The sequence below is a fragment of the Carlito syrichta genome, unplaced genomic scaffold (assembly GCF_000164805.1).
Source record: "Carlito syrichta isolate Samal-C Ts95f unplaced genomic scaffold, Tarsius_syrichta-2.0.1 Scaffold314997, whole genome shotgun sequence".
Classification (NCBI taxonomy): Eukaryota; Metazoa; Chordata; class Mammalia; order Primates; family Tarsiidae; genus Carlito; species Carlito syrichta.
In genome coordinates this window covers 229,847-248,523 of record NW_007259093.1, presented here as the reverse complement: position 1 = coordinate 248,523, position 18,677 = coordinate 229,847, and the positions used below count along the sequence as shown (strand labels likewise).

The following is an 18,677-nucleotide window of genomic DNA, read 5'->3' as shown; positions in this document are numbered from 1 at the left end:
TGGGCGGAGCGCCGAGCTGGGGCGGCGGGAGGCTGCGCGGGAGCACCCGGTTGGTCCGGCCCGAGAGGGCCCGAGGCGGACGTGAGAAGGGTCGGACCAAGATGGCGGTGCAGGTGGTGCAGGCGGTGCAGGCGGTGCATCTCGAGTCTGACGCTTTCCTAGTCTGTCTCAACCACGCTCTGAGCACAGAGAAGGAGGAGGTGATGGGGCTGTGTATAGGGGAGGTGAGTAGGTCACCCCGGCTGGAAACCTGTTGGGCGGTCCCTGTGGGGCCCGGGTGGGTGCCGGCAACTCCCAGGCTACGGAGGCCACGGGCATCCCTGACTTCCATCCGTAGACCTCTTTTATATCTCTGCCTTTATCGTCATATTCTCCATCGAGGAGAATCCGTCTTTCTTGGTCGCCTCGCGCTGCTTTAAGCTCTAGCAAGCCCCCTACGAACTGCATGTGCGCGGGGAGCCTGGCTTTTTCTCTTGGAGACCGTGGCTTTTCTTTACACCTGGGGTTATCACCCCACTGACCAAGCCTGCAAGGAAGGCCGGAAAGACGATGGACTAGGACGAGGACATCAGGGGGTTCGGAAGCACAACTGACGACGGTTACAGCCCTTGCCTCGCCTCTGGTCTCCCCTCTAGGAAGCAAAGGGAACAACAAAAGCATCTGAGGCATACTAGAGAACCTAAGAGAGGCGAGGGGTGACGACGCAAAAGTTTCTGCTGCGTCGTTTTGCAGAGAAGCGACATAAGATGAGGAAACACGACTTAGCTGTTTACCCTCTGAAGTCAGGAAGACATGACTTAATTTGCATATAATATGAATCTATGTATACCAAACAGCCATAATATGATCAATAATGTTTTCTGCTCTTTCCCACTCTAGTTGAATGATGACACAAGGTAAGACTACATTTATGATCTCTTAAGTCGTTGATAACTCAAAATTATGACGATTTTGGCAGTACTGTGTACGAACTGGAGCTTAAATTAGTTACCGTTACTAGTCCAAAACTCGCTCAATAAAACAGTTTGAGGTTCACTCCAACTTGAATTACGAGAGTTTTTGGTTAACATATATATACCATTATATGAAAAATATGGTTTGTGGAACTAAGATCCACAATGAACCCGTGTAAGCTACTTTTTTTTTGAGTAGTCATCCTTCTCTTTGTCAGCCAGGGTGGAGTGCAGCAGCACAGTCATGGCCACCCCAGCCTTGACCTGCTCAGTTCAGGAAATCCTTGCGCCTCAGCCTTCCAAGAAGTGGAAACTACAGGGGCATGCTACCATGCCTGGCTTTTTTTTTTTTTTTTTTTTAAATTGTACAGACCAGGTCTCCCCAAGTTGCCCCAGGAGGTCTCAAACCTGCTCAGGCAGTCCCTTGGCCTCCCAAAGTGCTGGGATTACAGACTGAGCCACAGCGCCCAGCCTTTTCATACCTATTTCTTTCTTTCTTTCTTTTTTTTTTTTTTGACTTGGACTCTCACTCCATTATCCAGGCTTGAATTCAGTGGCACACTCACGGCCACCCCAGCATCAACCTGCTGGGCTCCAGCAATCCTGCATCAGCCTGCCAAGTAACCAGAACCACAGGCATGTGCCACTACACCCAGCTAATTTTTGATTTATTGTAGAGGTGAGGTCTTGCCAAGTTGTCCAGCTTGGTTTGGAACCCATGGGCTCAGGCAGTCCTCCCACCTCAGCCTCCCAAAGTGCTGAAATTACAGACTTGAGCCACTGTGCCTGACCTGAAAGCTCTTATAAATAGAATTTTGTTGACTGAAGTAAAGGTGGCATATTTAAAAATGCTATCAATGTATCTTACATTTGGTACTATTATTTACTTTTCTTTCTTCTTTTTTGTTTTTTTGAGTGATAGTCTCACTCTGTCACCAAGGCTGGAGTGCAGTAGCAGGCCCACAGCCACCACAGCCTCAACCTGCTGGGCTCAGCTGATCCTTCCACCTCAGTCTTCCGAATAACTGGAACGAGGTCTCACCAAGTTGCCCAGGCTGGTTTCAAACCCGTGGGTTCAGGAAATCCTCTCACCTCTACCTCCCAAAGTGCTGGGATGACAGGCTTGAGCCACCATGTCCAGCAGTACTACTATTTTCCATATTCTTGCTTGATACATTTTATGTTCTCTCTACCCTGAAATGCCACTAAAATACCAGCAATTTTCTTTGTGGCAGAAAACATGTACATTAAGAGGCATTTCTCCCTGTTGATCTTTTCTTCCATCTAAATTCTCAGTAACTGCTTCCCACTTCCCACGCCCCTCTCCTTGTTCCCCCTCAGACATCCCAGTAGTTTGGATACTTGATGTAGTGAAACCTTTGGAGAGCTTCTGTTTTTACTTTAAAGCATACTATGGTGTCCTTCTCAATCCCACCTCCTTAATACCTAGGACTGCAGGAATTTAGCTTTGCCCGTAACTTTATACACGCAAACACTTGTGCATGTTTCCCAGATTGATTCTAACAGACGTATGAGTCCAGCTCTAGCCTTAGTTCATCTTCCCTCTTCTGTTGTCTCTGTTAACATTTCATTGCAAAAACCATTAATCCTGTTATTTTCCTTTGCTTCCTTTTTATATCCCAAACCCCAGTTCTTTTTCTAATTTATTCCTAATAGGAGTGATTCCAAATTTGCATATGGTGGAACTGAAATGCGCACAGTTGCTGAAAAGGTATGTGTGCTGGAATTTTGCATGATGGAAACTTGCAGTGGGAAAGGATTTCTGTACTCTGATGGCCTCAGCCAGAGTATTAATCCACTTTGTGGCTGGGTGGAGTGTTTTTTCTGGTAAAGTGAGATAAAGAATCTGCTCACTAGGAATGGGACCAAATTGTCTGTCCTTTGAAGCAAATTATTACGACTTGCTTAGGATGACTAATCACTATCAGTACCATCCTCTTGCTGTCTTCCTTGCTGTCACTACCTGTTTTCTGGCTCTTGAGACTTTGACATCTGGCTCACATCACCATTACCTCTTTATCACAAGACTTGATATCTGTTCGTGCACCTTTGCTCTTCTTACAGGCAAACTATCCATAGCATCATTGTTCTTAGTCTATCTTGACTCTTTTGCTGTCTGCATTCCTACCCTGCCATTTCTTACATGCTCTGAAGGGTTATTATTTCAATGTGTAGTCAATGTCCTATGATGTCAAGGTCACAGTAGGACCATATTAACTTGACCAACAGATGCTGAGAACTAATGCCTGTTGTCTCATGTGTATTTCATACTTGCTGCGCATTTGAAATCAGACTGGTCACATTTTAAGGGCACAGTGAAGGCTTATAGCTTTCTTTCTTCAAAAGCCTTCACTTGGACTTCACGCTTCAATATCTGGCAATGCTTTCAAACTAATTTTTGCGGTTTAAAACGAAGAGAGAAAGCAAAAAAATCTGGCAATGTTAAGCCCATCCTTTCCTCTGAAACTCTTATAACATCTTATGGTTCTGGTTTTGCCTCCTTCTTCTTCCCTGGCCCCTCTTGTTCTATCTCATCTTAAATGCGGGCACCCCTCTTGATTCAGGCCCAGACAAGTGCTCCCTTTCTCAACACCTTTTTATCCACTCATAAAAACTTTTTTTTTTTTTTTTTTGAGTTGGAGTCTCACTCTGTTGCCCAGGCTGGAGTGCAGGGGGCACGCTGATGACTACCGCAGCTTCGACCTCCTGGGCTCAGGCAATCCTTCCGCCTCAGCCTTTCAAGTAGCTGGAACTACAGGCATGTGCCACCATGCCCGGCCAATTGTTTTTTGAGTTATTGTAGAGATGAGGTCCCACCAAATTGCCCAGGCTGGTCTTGAACCTGCAGGCTCAGACAATCCTCTTGACTCAGCCTCCCAAAGTGCTGGGATTATAGGCTTGAGCCACCACGCCCGGCCTCATAAAAACTTTATTGTTTCCTTACTGATTCTCTTTGAGTCTGTTATACTCTTGCCTGCCTGCTAAAACTTGCCATGGGGTACTTCTCTCGTCCCAGAGCAGCTCATCTGGAAACAAACTCATGTTGCTTCATCTTCCTTCCTTCCTGAGACTTTCTAAACTTGGATCTGCCTCCCATGTTCTACCTAGTTTTAACCTTGAAACTTTAGAGCCATCATTTCCTGGCTTCTGTCATCCTTGGTTCATAAGCTACTGAATCCTGTGGATGTTTCCTTTTTTTGCCGCTGTTGTTTTTTCTGAAGAATTTTCTCAGTGGGTTTAATCTGTTTCTTCCATCTCTGCCATCTACTTAGTCTAGTATTTTATCGTTATTTTGTATACAGTTTATCTGAAATAACTTCCTTCCTTCCATTTCATCCTGCGAATCATGGCTTGTTATTTGAGGCCCTAAGTTTCCTTTTTAGCCTCACCATCTGCCATTTTACCTCAAGCTATGTATCTAAATCAACTGGCCAGCTCGTCTCACAAATACCTCATTCACACTTTATGTCTTTCTACTTTTCAACTTTCTTACTTCATCGCCATTTGGCACCCATAGAAAATCTGCCCCCCAGTAATCAAGGACTTCTCTGCTTTTTTCTATGAAAATATAATGGAGTTCTTTCCTCTGAGCTAACATTGATTGACTATATTATGTTAGTGGAGTTTCGTATACACGGTATTTTGCATGTAGTTGTAAGTAAAATAATTATTGATTGATCATTGAAAATGTCTTTTTTGGGTCTAAATAGTAGCTTATATTTTATGTTTTTGTCTCTGAAATGTATATGTTGAAGTTAGATGTCTTTTTTAAGGCATTTCATTATTTATGAGAAAAGTATCAGTTTTCTAAAATGGAACCTTTGACCCGATACTGTTATAAAATGCAATTCCATAATTGAAAGGAAATGTGTTATTGAAAAGAAACGTAAGTAACCATTTCTATGGATCTTTCTTTAGGTTGATACCGTCAGAATTGTTCATATTCATTCTGTCATCATCTTGCGACGTTCTGATAAAAGGAAGGATCGAGTAGAAATTTCTCCAGAGCAGCTGTCTGCAGCCTCAACAGAGGCAGAAATATCCTTATTGGTCAATAAAAAACTTATGTGCTCTGGGGCTCCCAGGCCACGGTGATATTGCTGCAGTCATCCTGCTTTAGGTAGTTTCACAAATCTTCCTGGCCAATTGTTTGGTTAATCAGAATTTCTGTCTGTTTCTCCTTTTGAATAATTGGGCATTTCTGACATTCCTGCTAGATGCCAAAAGATCCCTAAATGCCAAATGTACAATGAACTCTATGGGGAGGCCCCTCCAGCTTCCTTCTTACTCCCCACTCTTCTTTCTATTCCTCTTTCCGGTTTTCCTAGCATCATTTAATTTCTAGGCCTTTTGCTATCCTGGTCTCTAGCTCCTTAAAAGATGCAATACTGAGAACTGAATGCAGTATTCCATGTCAAGTATAACCAAAGAATGATCAAACAGGGCATTTGTTTCCTATGATTTGGACTCTATACCTCAGCTATAGCAAGTTAAATTTGCATCATTGGTTTTAATAATTTGTCATTCTTTTGGATTAAGTTAATCTAAATTAAATCAACTAAAAAGTAATTTTTAAAAATATGTATTTTCTATGCCCCAGTTCCTCCAGGGTCCCTTTCAGACATAACCAGGGTTATCAGTTTTTATGTATCCTTACAGATGATTTCTGTGCATACAGAAATATATGAATATTTTCTCTTAAAAAACAATTGAATACATATGATGACTTCTACAATATTCATCTTTTTTTCACCTAAAAGTGATCTTGAAAATTGTGGACAACCTTGTACATATTGCATTTCATACATGTGCGTGTTTGTCTGAAGGATCAATTCTTAGAAGTAGAATTGCTGGGACAAAGGTCATGTATACTTGTAGCTATAGATGTTTTACCAGTTTTTTTTTTTTTCCCTACAGCCTCACAAACATTGTGTATTATCACCTTTTTTGATTGTCATCAGTCTGACCATCAAAACATTTATTATAATTTTAATTTATATCTTTGTTATTATAAGTAAATTTGATCAGCTTTTCATTTTTTAAGACTCATTTGTGTTTTTCTTTGAATTATTTGGTTATTTCCTTTGCCCATTTTTCTATTGATTTGGTAATCTTTTTCTTAATAACTTATAGGCATTCTACATATTAAGAAAATTAACCTCCTGTGGTAAGAATAGTGGTTTTTCCCAGTTTATTAGTGGGGTGTGAGTGTCTGTCTGTGTGTTTCCCAGTCAGGATGTTGTTTTCACATTTTTATATAATCAGATTTATCAGTCTTACAGAATGTGCCTTTTCCATCTTGTTTTTTTTTTTTTTTTTTTTGAGTTGGAGTCTCACTCTGTCACCCAGGCTGGAGTGCAGTGGCACAGCCACAGCCACCCCAGCCTTGACCTGCTGGGATCTGGGATCCTTCCACCTCAGCCTTCCAAGTAGCTGGAACTATAGGCACACGCTACCATGCCCAGCTAATTTTTGATTTTTTTTTTTTTTTTTTGAGTGGGATTCTCACTCTGTTGCCCAGACTGGACTGCAGTGGCCGATTCTGGCCACCGCAGCCTTGACCTGCCGGGCTCCGGCGATCCTTCTGCCTCAGCCTTCCAAGTAGCTGGAACTACAGGCGCGCACTACCACATCTAGCTAATTTTTTGATTTATTGTGGAGATGAGGTCTCGCCAAGTTGCCCAGGTGGGTCTCGAACCCGCGGGCTCAGGCAATCCACTCACCTCTGCCTCCCAAGGTATGGGATTACAGGCTGAGCCACTGAGCCCGGCCTTTGTTTGCTTGTTTTTTTTTTTTAAGTTTATGAATATATTTTATCAAGTTAATATATCATGAGCACATTAGATAGAAGTATATTGCAGTCTAATTTGACATTTAGTACCATGAAACATACAAATCTATCATACAAATGTAAACTTAAAATGTATGCCACTCAGCCTCGAGGTCATGCATTTTGGCTGTATTGCCCCTTTAGCCTCCTGAGTAGTTGAGGCCACAAGCATATGTTCCATGCCCACCCAATTATTGAATTCTTTGTTAATAGAAGGTCTCACCAAGTTGCCCAGGATGACCTGGAAGCCCCAGACTCAGGCAGTCCACTGTACTTTGTCTCCCAAACTGCTGGAATTATAGGGATGAGCCACCATGCCCAGCCTCTTCTATTTCCTTTCCAGTCACCTGGAACTGAGTTGGAAGCACTTGTCCCATCAAGTCATTGGCTGCTAGTTCCTCTGGTATTGCCTCTGGGCTCTGGAATGCTTGTTTGTTTTTTTTTTTAACCTATTTATTTTGACATAATTTTAGATTCATGGGAAGTTGTCAAAACAATACTACAGAAAGTTCTCTGTACCCTTTCCTCTGAAGGTTACATTTTCTGTTATTATAATATGGAAACTGGAACATTGACATTGATATAGCATGTATAGTTCTCTGCTATTTTGTCACATGTATAGATACATGCAAGCACCGCAGCAGTCAAGATACAGAACTATTCTATCACTACAAAGATCTCCCTCATGCTATAGTCACACCTCTCCACCACCCCTAACCCATGGCAACCACTACTCTGTTCTCCATCTCTATAGTTTTGTCATTTCAAGAGAATGTTACATAAGTGAATCATATAGTGTATGACCTTTTGAGACTGGCTTTTTCAGTGTACCCCTTCAAACCCCAATCCTAACTTCTGACAACCACTAATCTTTTCTCCATTTTATCATAGTGGGCTGCATTTTCCCCACTTCTTTGTATCCCTGGTAGTTTGTGATTGGATGCCAGACACTGGGCAGAGTCACCTTTCATATTTTTGGGGTTCCTTTCACAGCCTTGGGTAGTTTCCTCACCCTCTTGTGTGGGGCCCTCTGTGGATATCCAAGGTGTTGACCTCTGCAGCTGTCTCTTGTCTACCCAGCAGGACTCCAGCAGTAATTACTGTTGGTTAAGCAGACTGGGTGTCAGGCACTGTGCTATAAACACCTTGTGTGGATCACCTCACTGCTCTGTGAAGCATTATTCCTCCCTAGTCTACAACTGAAGAAATGGATTGCTGTTGGCATTTGAAAATTTAAAAGTGCATTTAAAAAGTAAAGATCTGAGTGAGCAAACATTAGCTAAATTGAATTAAGAGGATGTAACTATATACAGTCACAGAAACCATATGGATTCTAGGCAAAAAACAACTTTGTCTTTAAATGCATAGTAGGGGAAATTCTGAGCATTAACTTTATTTCATTCTTTTGTTGTCATTAAACTGTAATACGTTTATTTTAAACTTCAGGATGTTTTCCAGCCTTTACTAGCATTAGAAATTTTATTCTCACATTTTGAAAATACCTTGACAGACACACAGATTGGCTGAACTGACAGGTCGTCCCATGAGAGTTGTGGGCTGGTATCATTCCCATCCTCATATTACTGTTTGGCCTTCACATGTTGGTAAGTATTATGGGGTTGTAGTGCTTATTCTCAGAAACGAGTATCATGTTTTCTTCTCCATTACGTGGGCTATGTTCATTTTAAACCAAAATTTGACCATCCTTAAACAGCTGTCATTATTTTAATTTATTTTGCCATGTTTTAAAAGTAACGATTTATGTCATGTTGATTATTTTTAATAGTGAGAGATAAAATTTCAGTGCCTCATTTTGACTGTATTCAGGAAATCAAGACTGACTAAAGACTGACAATTAGCTGATATAAAAAAATTAAAGTATAACTGAAAATTGCTGATTGCTGAATACCACTCCTGTCCAGTACAATCCCACTCTGCAGACTTAAAGGTGCTAAGGGTGACATTGACAAAACTGATTTTTATAATCTCTGTTTATATACAGTCCATCCTAGCCATTGGGGCTTTCAATCTAATCTACCTTCTCAGCCCCCTAATCAGTTTAATCTAACTAAATTGCTTTCTTTCCACCTTTACCCCTTTTTGAGAATCATGGTTGATTTTTGTTGGTACCTACCTCTCTAGAAAAAAGTAGAATAACTTTACTTGAGGAGAGGGAACTAATATTTAATTACAAATGTTTTCTTTTCTAATCTTCATGGTAACCTGTGGGTTAGAGACCTTCCCCCTCATTGCACATAGGAGTAAACAGAGGCCTAGGTGGGTTAAGTATATGGCAGACTGAGGTTAGAACCCAGGTCTGACTCCCAAGTCTGTCCTCTTCCCACTGTGATGTCCTGTTTCTTTCTAGTCATATGGATTTGAGTTGACACCAAGTTCTATATTCATCTACACTGTGATATGGATGGCAAAAAAATGATCTGCAGTACAGTCTTAGACTTTAATCAAGATGAATGGTCCTGTGAAATAGCATAGTAGTTTTTAATCATAGGGGGAGGGTGCTTTTATAAAAAGTATCTGTCAAAATTAATCTTTCCTAGATACCAACCCACACTTACTGCAGCAACCTCTGGGAGTGGGTCCTAGGTGGGGATATTGTTGAACAGCCCCAGTGAAATGCTGATTTAGAATAGGAAAGTCACAGACATGCCTTCTCTCAGATTTGCCAAATGTTAATATTTGCTGTATCATTCTCTTTCTACATATATGTGTCTATATGTGTCTGTCTATGTATAATTTTTTCCTGAAGTATCAGAGAGTAAGTTGCACACATGGAACCCTTTGCCCCTAAATACTCTTCAGTATGAATTTCCTAAATGCAAAGAAATTCTCTTACATAATCACAGTACATTTATCAAACTTGGGAAATGAACATTAGCATAATACTATTATTTAAACTACAGACTTTATTCAAATTCTTTAGTTGACTCACTAATATTCCAAGTAAATGTTTTTATATGAGAGGGACCTCCCAAAAAATGGAATTAATTTTTGGAAGACAGGCGGCTTCCCCTACTAGGTACGTGTTCTAGGAACCCACTGGTAACCGTGTACCCACTAGTGTTGTGAGAGGCTTGTTTGGCTTCAGTGAACTTTTATTTTTGGAGATTCTTTCAATGCCTTTACCCATTATGTGATGGGTGATTTACATGAACAATTGCCAACACTACTCTGAGTGTTCGGCAGTTTTTGACCAAAAACAGTATGCTATGACCTCTGTGCCCCACCTCCCCTATTCACCCAATCTTGCCTCAAGTGGCCTTTTTTTTTGTTTCCCTGGATGAAAAAAGTCCTCAAAGGGAAATGTTTTGCCAATGTGGAAGAGGTGAAACAAAAAAAACAGCAGAAGCACTAAAAGGCATCAAAACGGATTAGTTCAAAATCTGTTTTGAGCAGCAGGAAAAGCATCTCAATAGGCATATTGCATCAAACGGAGAGTACTTTGAAGGTGACTGAAAGTTAAACATGTAAGAATAAATACACAATTTTTATAAATAAATTCTGTTTCGTTTTGGGTCCCCCTTGTAGCTATAAATTATTCCTATAAAAGCTTAATATGAAAATAAATTCAGTGTTTGATTGTTTTCCTGTCACCATCAACACTAAAACCAGCTTGACCTCAAATTTCTCCCATTAGCCAGAAAGAACTAAGTACTAACTACTAGTGAAAGAAAGTTTGAAGTGTATATTCCTGAACAGTTATTGTCACTACCAAAATACATTAGAATGGGAAAGATATAAAATGCTGTTGCAAAACAAAATGCTCCAAGAACTTAGGCAAAAGATCATAATCAGTCTCTGCAATGATTTCTCTCAGGGGAGAAGATGTGAACCCTAAAACAAGGACCTGGGTAGGAGTCTAATGCAACAATAACAGCAATTAGGAAAACAACAACAAAAAAGAGGATGTTGCAGAAAGAAACTGAAAAAAGTCACCTCTCAATTGTGAAATGATTTAGGTGTCAAATGCAAACAATTAAACACAAAACAGATTTGAACTCTAGAAGATGGAACAAATGTCAAAACATGCAGTAAAGGCTATGCTCAAAGAAAGTTTAGAGAGTTACTGTAGCATGAGGGTTGAAAACACTAACTTTGAATATGGTTGGGGATCAGGTCTGTGTTCAAATCTTGTTTCAGACACTTACAAGTTGAGAAAATCTTTTAACTTGTCTGCCTCTCTAGTTTCCTCTGTCAAAAAAGGAGAACATATCAGTCTCAGGGTTGTTATGGACAGTATATGAGAGCATGTATACGGCACTTTATCCCATGCTTACCACAGTACTGTATTGTTCAATTATAAAGTAAACAACAGCAAGACACCTAAACATTTATTTGTCAAAAAAAGTTAGCCAGGTGTGGTGGCACATGTCTGTAGTCTCAGCTACTTGGGAGACTAAAGTGGGAGGACTATCTGAGCCCAGGAGGTCAAGGCTGTGGTGAGCTGTCTGGTTGTGCCACTGCATTCCAGTCTGGGTGACAGAGACCGACTCAAAAAAACAAAAAAACCCAAACCATTTATTTGTAAAACTCAAGGACATGGAAAGCGTATATTAAATATTTAAGTTAGAGGGCAGAAAACATTGAAAGGATTAATAATAAGGATATATCAGGCCTCTCACCTAAGATCTCAAAATATTAGCAATAATAAAATATGGGAAGAACTAAGGAAAAATAATCTAACTAACCTGGCATTCAGACTGATCTCCAAACAACCTTTAAAGAACTGGTACCCCCAAATGTATACAATTATTGAAGATAATATTAAATACATAAATGGGAAAAAAGAGTTGAGTCAAACAGAGGCCCTGTATTCCAAGTCTCAGAAAAAAGTGAGGCGAGGCTCGGTGGCTCAGCCTGTAATCCCAGCACTTTGGGAGGCCGAGGAGAGTGGATTGCCTGAACCCGCGGGTTCGAGACCCGCCTGGGCAACTTGGCGAGACCTCATCTCTACAATAAATAAAAAATTAGCCGGGTGTGGTAGCGCGCGCCTGTAGTTCCAGCTACTTGGAAGGCTGAGGCGGAAGGATCACCAGAGCCCAGCAGGTCGAGGCTGTGGTGGCCAGGAGTGGCTACTGCACTTCAGTCGGGGTGACAGAGTGAGACTCCAACTCAAAAAAAAAAAGTGAGCAATAAAAAATAAAAACAAGTTGATTTAAGGTATGTACTATGAGTATATTTAATCAGAAAATAATTCTAAGCTATGTTAAATAATGACAAGTAAGGCATATAATCTTTTTTTTCCTGTTAAAGAAAAGCTATAATTTTTGGTGGGGAGGGAGAGTGATATGACAATTTTAATGCTTTTTGTGATAAGGTAATTGGTGGAATTAGGCTAAATTCCAACAGGTTAGGTAAGACTGACTTTTTTTTTTTTGAGTTGGAGTCTCACTCTGTTGCCCAGGCTGGTGTGCAGTGACACACTCATGGCCACCGCAGCCTTCTGCCTTAGCCTTCCAAGTAGCTGGAACTACAGGCATGTGATACCACGCGCGGCTTATTTTTTGATTTATTGTAGAGATGAGGTCTCACCAAGTTACCCAGGCTGGTCTCAAATCCCTGGGCTCAGGCAGTCCTCTCCCCTTGGCCTCCCAAAGTGCTGGGATTACAGGCTTGAGCCACCACGCCGAGCCGGTAAGACTGTCTCAAACATGTTTTTAAAGGATCATTACATAAAATGATTCTCCAAGAAATTAATTGGATGCATGTATGGAATAATACGGTCATGGCTCCTGGATCTTAATGATTTTGTGGGGAAAATAACAGAGTACTAAAGGAAAACCAAGAGTAACAATGATAAAGAAGAAATGGGATGTAGTCCATATGGAACATTTATACCAGCATATATAAGCAGGGTAAGCACCTGACAAAACAAAAGCCTCGGGATTAGAAAAACACAATAATAAGATGTTACTAAAGATACACTGCAAACCTGATGACATGAACAAAATCTAACGGACTAAGTTAAAGCTATATTGAGGAAATAAAGATAGCACTTACATCATCAGCAAGAGAATAAGTGAGAGAAGACAGGTCACTATATAATAAAAGGCATGGTAAATAAGGAAGCTCTAATGAGGTTAAATTATGTTCCCCATCATTGCAATAAAACAATATGCACAGGATCAAGTTTTACATGTAAGCAATGGAATGGAAACTGGTTGAAATAGAAGTTTGATAACCCACTTTCAGAAATTTACTCATTTCTTCAAAAGAGCATGAAGGGAGGTGGCCTTGGGTTGGGGCTTGTAGTGGAGGGTGAGGGGAGGGGACACTGACTTAGAACCAAGGGAGAGGGAGGCCAGGCACACACACTAAGACTTTAAAATACCTTTTTAAAAGAATTTCAGACTTACAGAAAAATTGAAAGAATAGTCTGAATAAACAGATTCAAGAATGGTTTCTATGCCAATGAGGCAGAATTAAAAATTGTGAGTTAAATGGGGAGAGCCAATAACAAGTGAATACAGAGAAATAAATTTGAGTCTACCATGTAAATAAAACAGTGAATAAGATAAACAAGGAAACACTTTTCTCAATCCTACGTCCCCTTCAGGTTCATCTTGTCTTTCCCTCACTTTCAAAAGATTTCTACACTTAGATTTTCTCACCATTCACCTATTCCTCACTCCACTCCGGTCTGGCTTCTAGCCCATGGCTTATTGAAGTAGATCTTGCTAGAGTCATCAGTGACATCCATGTTGCAAATCTGAACATTTAAAATCCTCATATTATGAAGCATTGACACTATTAAGCACACTACTTATTGAAACGCTTCCCAAGTATTCATGAGAAGTGTGTGGCACTTAAAGAAACTTAGCTAAGGCTCACAGCTGAAAAACCTGGTCCTAAACCATATGGCTAATAAGTGACAGAGGCAGAATCTGAACTGAGGTTTTTCTCTCTTTTTTTTTTTTTTTTTTTTGAGTCAGAGTCTCACTCTGTCGCCCAGGCCGGAGTGTAGTGGCTCACTCATGGCTACCACAGCCTCAACCTGCTGGGCTCAGGGGATCCTTTTGCCTCAGCATTCCAAGTAGCTGGAGCTACAGGCATGTGCTACCACAACTGGCTAATTTTTGGTTTATTGTAGAGACGAGGTCTCACTAGGTTTCCCAGACTTGTCTCGAACCTCTGAGCTTGGGCAATCCTCTTGCCTTGGCCTCCCAAAGTGCTGGGATTACAGGCTTGACCCACTGCGCCTGGCCTGAACTGAGCTTTCTATGAATCAATAGTCTATGATTTCTACAGCATCTCACTTTGATTCAACAAGTGGAAGTCCTATTCTTGGAAACAGGAAACGGAGATAGAAGCATAGATTTGGTGGTGGGGGAAGAGAGATAGTTGAATTATATCATATGCACACCTGAATTTTACCTATAGAGTACATGCTTGCAAAAGAAAAAGAGATATGATTTAAATAGCGTAAGCTATTTCATAAATCTCATGAGACTTGGCACTGTTTGTGGAAGTTTCTCTTACATTCACTTAATTTACTTGTAAATATTTATCCAAGGAGACATGTGCCTGTAGTTATGTTGCTCATTTTAAGATCTGTTCAATTCTTTTATACAGACTGAGGTAATTAGCATTGGATCAGTGATGTCATAGTAAGTTAATTTATCACCACAGTGGGTAAAATCAACCTCCTATGGCAAATATAGGCTGCAACTTTAATTGAGCAGTTTTCTATAACTAATCATGTGAACAAATTACATTTTTCTCAAATAAACATTATATTCTAGAGGTTATAAGTCAATACTCCTTGGAAGCATTGTAAACAAACTTCTTAATATCACAAGCAGACTTAGATGGAAACTCTATTAGGACAAGGTATGGAATAAGTGAAGATTAAATATGTGCTACTCTTTTCAGCTATCTGAAAAAATATATTCTCAAAGCACTTGTGTATAGTCTCCTTTTAAAGTTTTTTTTTTTAATTAGCAACTGGGAGCTGTGGTTTCTGTTTCAGAAAAAATTTCATTGTGAGCAAATTAATGAATCTAGTGCTTACACTTCTGCTTTCCCACCAAGAATGGAAGGTCTAATTCTCTTGTCCCTTCAGACTATTTCCATAACTGTAAACGTCTCTCAGAATGTATCTCAAGTGTTTGAAAATATATATATTTTTCATACAACATGGCCCCTAAGTGCAAGCAAACTGCTTCATGTGGTATTCAGCTGTATCCTTTGTATTTAGGAGGTGATTTTTACTTAGTAAATACAATTTCAAGGAAGCGGTGGAGGCACAAACTTCATTGGTGAATGAGGAAGGACCCTTACTTGAAAATAGAGTACACAGGTGCAATCTAACTGTAAGAACAAAGGCCTCTGGTATAAACAGAAGTCAGAGGTCAGCCTTTAATAATACCTGGTGTCAGGGATGGCCGGAAAGTTCTCTTTTTATCATGGTGTTAAACACAGGCCTCAGTGCCTTTGTTTTTACAGCAAGAATTAGCCTTATTTAAAAAATGTTTGCCCTAATAATCAAATCCTTCTCTTTATTATTTATTTTGATCTCTAAAAGCCTCATTTATTAGTGAGATTCAAACGTATTAAAATAGCCACAGATAAATGAGATTCCTTCTTTAGATTACTGAAGAAAGAAGTGAATTGTTTTGTGACTATAAATCACTATCAAACTAGGAAGAAAAATGATATATGCTAATGGAGGAAAGCAGAAATAGGCTACATATTTTATACATGGTTGCTGAAACAGGAACCCTGAGTTTTGAAGATGCAGCACCTGCACACAGAAAGCAGGGAATGGCAGTTGTGTCTAAATCATTTGGTTAGCAAAGCTGGCCTTGCTTGGCTGACAGCCACATGATGGTTTCTGGCCTTTCCCATCTATTTCACAAGTCTGATGCCAGTAGGGGAAACATTCTTAGCTCATAACCTATGTCCCTGTCTTGCTTAATATTTTTATAAATCACAAGAACCTTTGAATCAGATGAAAGTGACTACTAGAGTTCCTTGGTAAGCTGGTCCCACTGTGACAAGACTAAGACAGGGATGCTTTTTTTCCTGATCAGGTGAGGAATGGGGAGGGTAGCTTCTGATTTTTAACTGAGAAGGGTCCCCTGACATGCTGTGTCTACTTCCACAGTCATAGCTGTGAAAAACTAAAAAGGACAATTGTGCTGACTTATGGGAGCTCTTAATATTTTGCAGAGATGTTTTCTTTCCTAGAGGCTCTACCAGAAAGCAGAAGGCCCTCATTCCTTTAGTTAAGAATATTCAGTGTTCTTACATTATACCCTTTATCCTCACAGGCCCCAATAATTAAGGAGTATATGTGTTTGTGGCCTGCAATCCCTGTCATTGGTGTCTTCCTTTGTAATTAGACACCTGAGGGGCATCTCTCTGAACCTGGCGTTACCTCTGCTCAGTGGGTTCCCTGTAGTCACTGTACTTCTCCAGTGGGCTGGTCTCACCCCTTGTGGCTATCATTCACTTTGACTCTCTTATTGCTGTGTAATACACATCATTTAGGGAGGTGAGAGGTTTAAGACAAAATGCCAGTAATAAAGCCCCAGTGAAATGGTAAAGATGGTACCAGTGGAAATGGAATAGAATCAACAGATACAGTGACTTTGTGGCATTCAGTCATGAGGAATTGGAGTTCCATGCAGGTAAACTAAGGAAGAAAGTAATTGTATAAACAGAATGAGAAGAGAAAAAAAGAGATGGGAGGAAGAAGAAATACAAGTGAAGGAGATTGTTTGGGGTCTGGTGGGGAAAGTGATGAATTCTGTTTTAAAAACCATTCTAGAATAGGTAAATTGGCAATGAAGGTGGAAAATTTGAGAAGGCGTGACTGGCATGATGTTGGAAATCTCAGGAGGTACTGAGAGATTCAGAAGTGAGGTCAGCCCCAGTGAGGTACATTTAAGAGTCTTCATGTTGAGTGATAATAGACCCAAGAGGGGTGTGATTGTACAGAGAGAGGTGTGCATAGAAAAGAGAAGAGAAAACTTTATATATGAGAGCTAGGAGAAGAAACATGCATGGACAATGGAGACAGAACAGTAGAAAAAGTAGAAGGACAGGGCAACAGAGGGGAAAACACACACACACTTCTCTGAAAAGAAGCCTAGGGATTTGAGTAGTTGGACAAGACAGACGCTGGACATAATAACAACTGTAGATCATATGGTTCTATCTGAGAAAAACATGTAGAGTAGGGAAAGGGGCACAGAGAGTGCCTGGGACTGGGAATGCTGTTGATTTTTTTAATTGAAAAATGATAACTATACGGAGGAAAAATTTTTTGAAAATGGTAATTGTATATAATTCTGGGGCATAATGTGATGTTTTAACATATGTATTCATTGTAGAAAGATTAAATCGGTCTGGCAAATCTGTCATCTCACCTGCTTAATCATTTCCTGTGTGTGATTAGAATGTTTAAAAAATCTGTTCTTTTGGCAATTTTGGTGGTTATCAGACGCTGGAGTGATGAGGTGACCATAATAATATAGTATATATTGCAAAACTGGTGTTTACATTCTTATTGGAGTGATTAGACCTCATGGAGAAGGTGTCATTTGAGCAAAAACGTGCAGCAAGTGAGGGAGTTGGCACACAAATATCTGGGGGAAGAGAATTCCAGGCATTGGGGAACAGACAGAGTATAGGCTCCGAGAAAGAGCATGCCTGGAGTGTATGAGAAAAAGCAGGGAGGCCAGTATGGCTGGGGCGATGTAAAGAGGGAGGGAGTAACGTGGCACCAGAAGATATGTAGGTTCTCATAGGCCACTGTGGATTCTTATTTTTACTCTGCATGAGATTGGGAGCTACAGGAGGGTTTTCAGTGAGGCATACTACAATCTGGCTTAAATTTTCAAAGGATCACTGGATACTGGGTTGGGAACAGACTGTACGGTGGCAATGGTGGAAGCTTGGAGACAAGATAGACTGTTGCAGTGATCTAAAAGCAAAGTGATGGTGGCTTTTTAGTTGAGGAGGAGGTGGTAAGAATTGATCCAGTTCTGGTTTTGTTTCGAAGGTAGAACTAACAGGATTTGCTGATGAACTGGGGATAGGGTGTGAGAGCAAGAGGAATCAATAATGTCATCAGGGTTTTTACTTTAAACCCCTGGAAGGATGGGAAGCCTTAGGGGGTAGTATATTTTGTGGGGGAAATCAAGTGTTTTGTTTTGGACATAGTGAGTTTGAAATGTCTGTTAGGCCAGTGATACACATGTGGACTGGCTCTAGTGTGTGATCCGTCTGTGACCAATGAGATAAGGAGCTTATGTAAAACAACTCTGAGTAGCACTATTTTAAGACAACCAAGTCAAAGGAGACTGGAAAATATCATTCAGAAAGTTAGAGGACAGGTAGAAAGAGTGGAGTGTAAGACCAAGTGAAGTCAGTATTTCAAGGAGGGAGTGATCAGCTGAGAAGTCAGGTAAATTGAAGTCTGAGAATAGATCATTTGTGATCTTGACAAAAGTAGTTTTGGGTGACATGGTAGGGACAATAATTGTTTTCAGTGGTTTTAGATGAAATGGAGTGGAAGTAATGCTAATAAAGTGCTTTTGATATGCTAGGCATTGTGCTAACATTTTTTGCAATTAAAAAAATACAAAACCCTAAACACCCTTCTGGACATCAGCCTAGGCAATGAATTTATGACCAAGTCCTCAAAAACAAATGCAGGAAAAACAAAAGTTTACAAATGGGACCTAATTAAACTAGAGAGCTATTGCATAGCAAAAGAAACCACCAACAGAGTAAATAGACAACCTACGGGATGGGAGAAAATATTTGCAAACTATGCATCCAACAAAGGACTAATAATCCAGAATCTATAAGGAATTTAAATGAATAGACAGAAAACAAAACAAAAC

At 40.2% G+C, this 18,677-nt stretch overlaps 1 protein-coding gene across 4 annotated transcripts in view; it reads left to right on the top strand.

Moving 5' to 3' along the window:
• The first annotated feature begins 6 nt into the window (after positions 1–6).
• Positions 7–18,677, top strand: part of BRCC3 (BRCA1/BRCA2-containing complex subunit 3) — an 81,176-nt gene continuing 62,505 nt past the window's right edge. For 2 of the 4 annotated variants that reach the window (XM_008072254.2, XM_021706024.1), the window contains exons 1-5: positions 7–224; positions 880–896; positions 2,631–2,685; positions 4,893–5,012; positions 8,321–8,408. In XM_008072254.2, the coding sequence (XP_008070445.1) occupies positions 102–224; positions 880–896; positions 2,631–2,685; positions 4,893–5,012; positions 8,321–8,408 (403 nt within the window). In that variant the 5' untranslated portion in view covers positions 7–101. Of the gene's footprint in view, positions 225–879; positions 897–2,604; positions 2,686–4,892; positions 5,013–8,314; positions 8,409–18,677 lie in introns of all 4 variants that reach the window. The other 2 variants (XM_021706026.1, XM_021706025.1) reach the window with 2 other exon arrangements.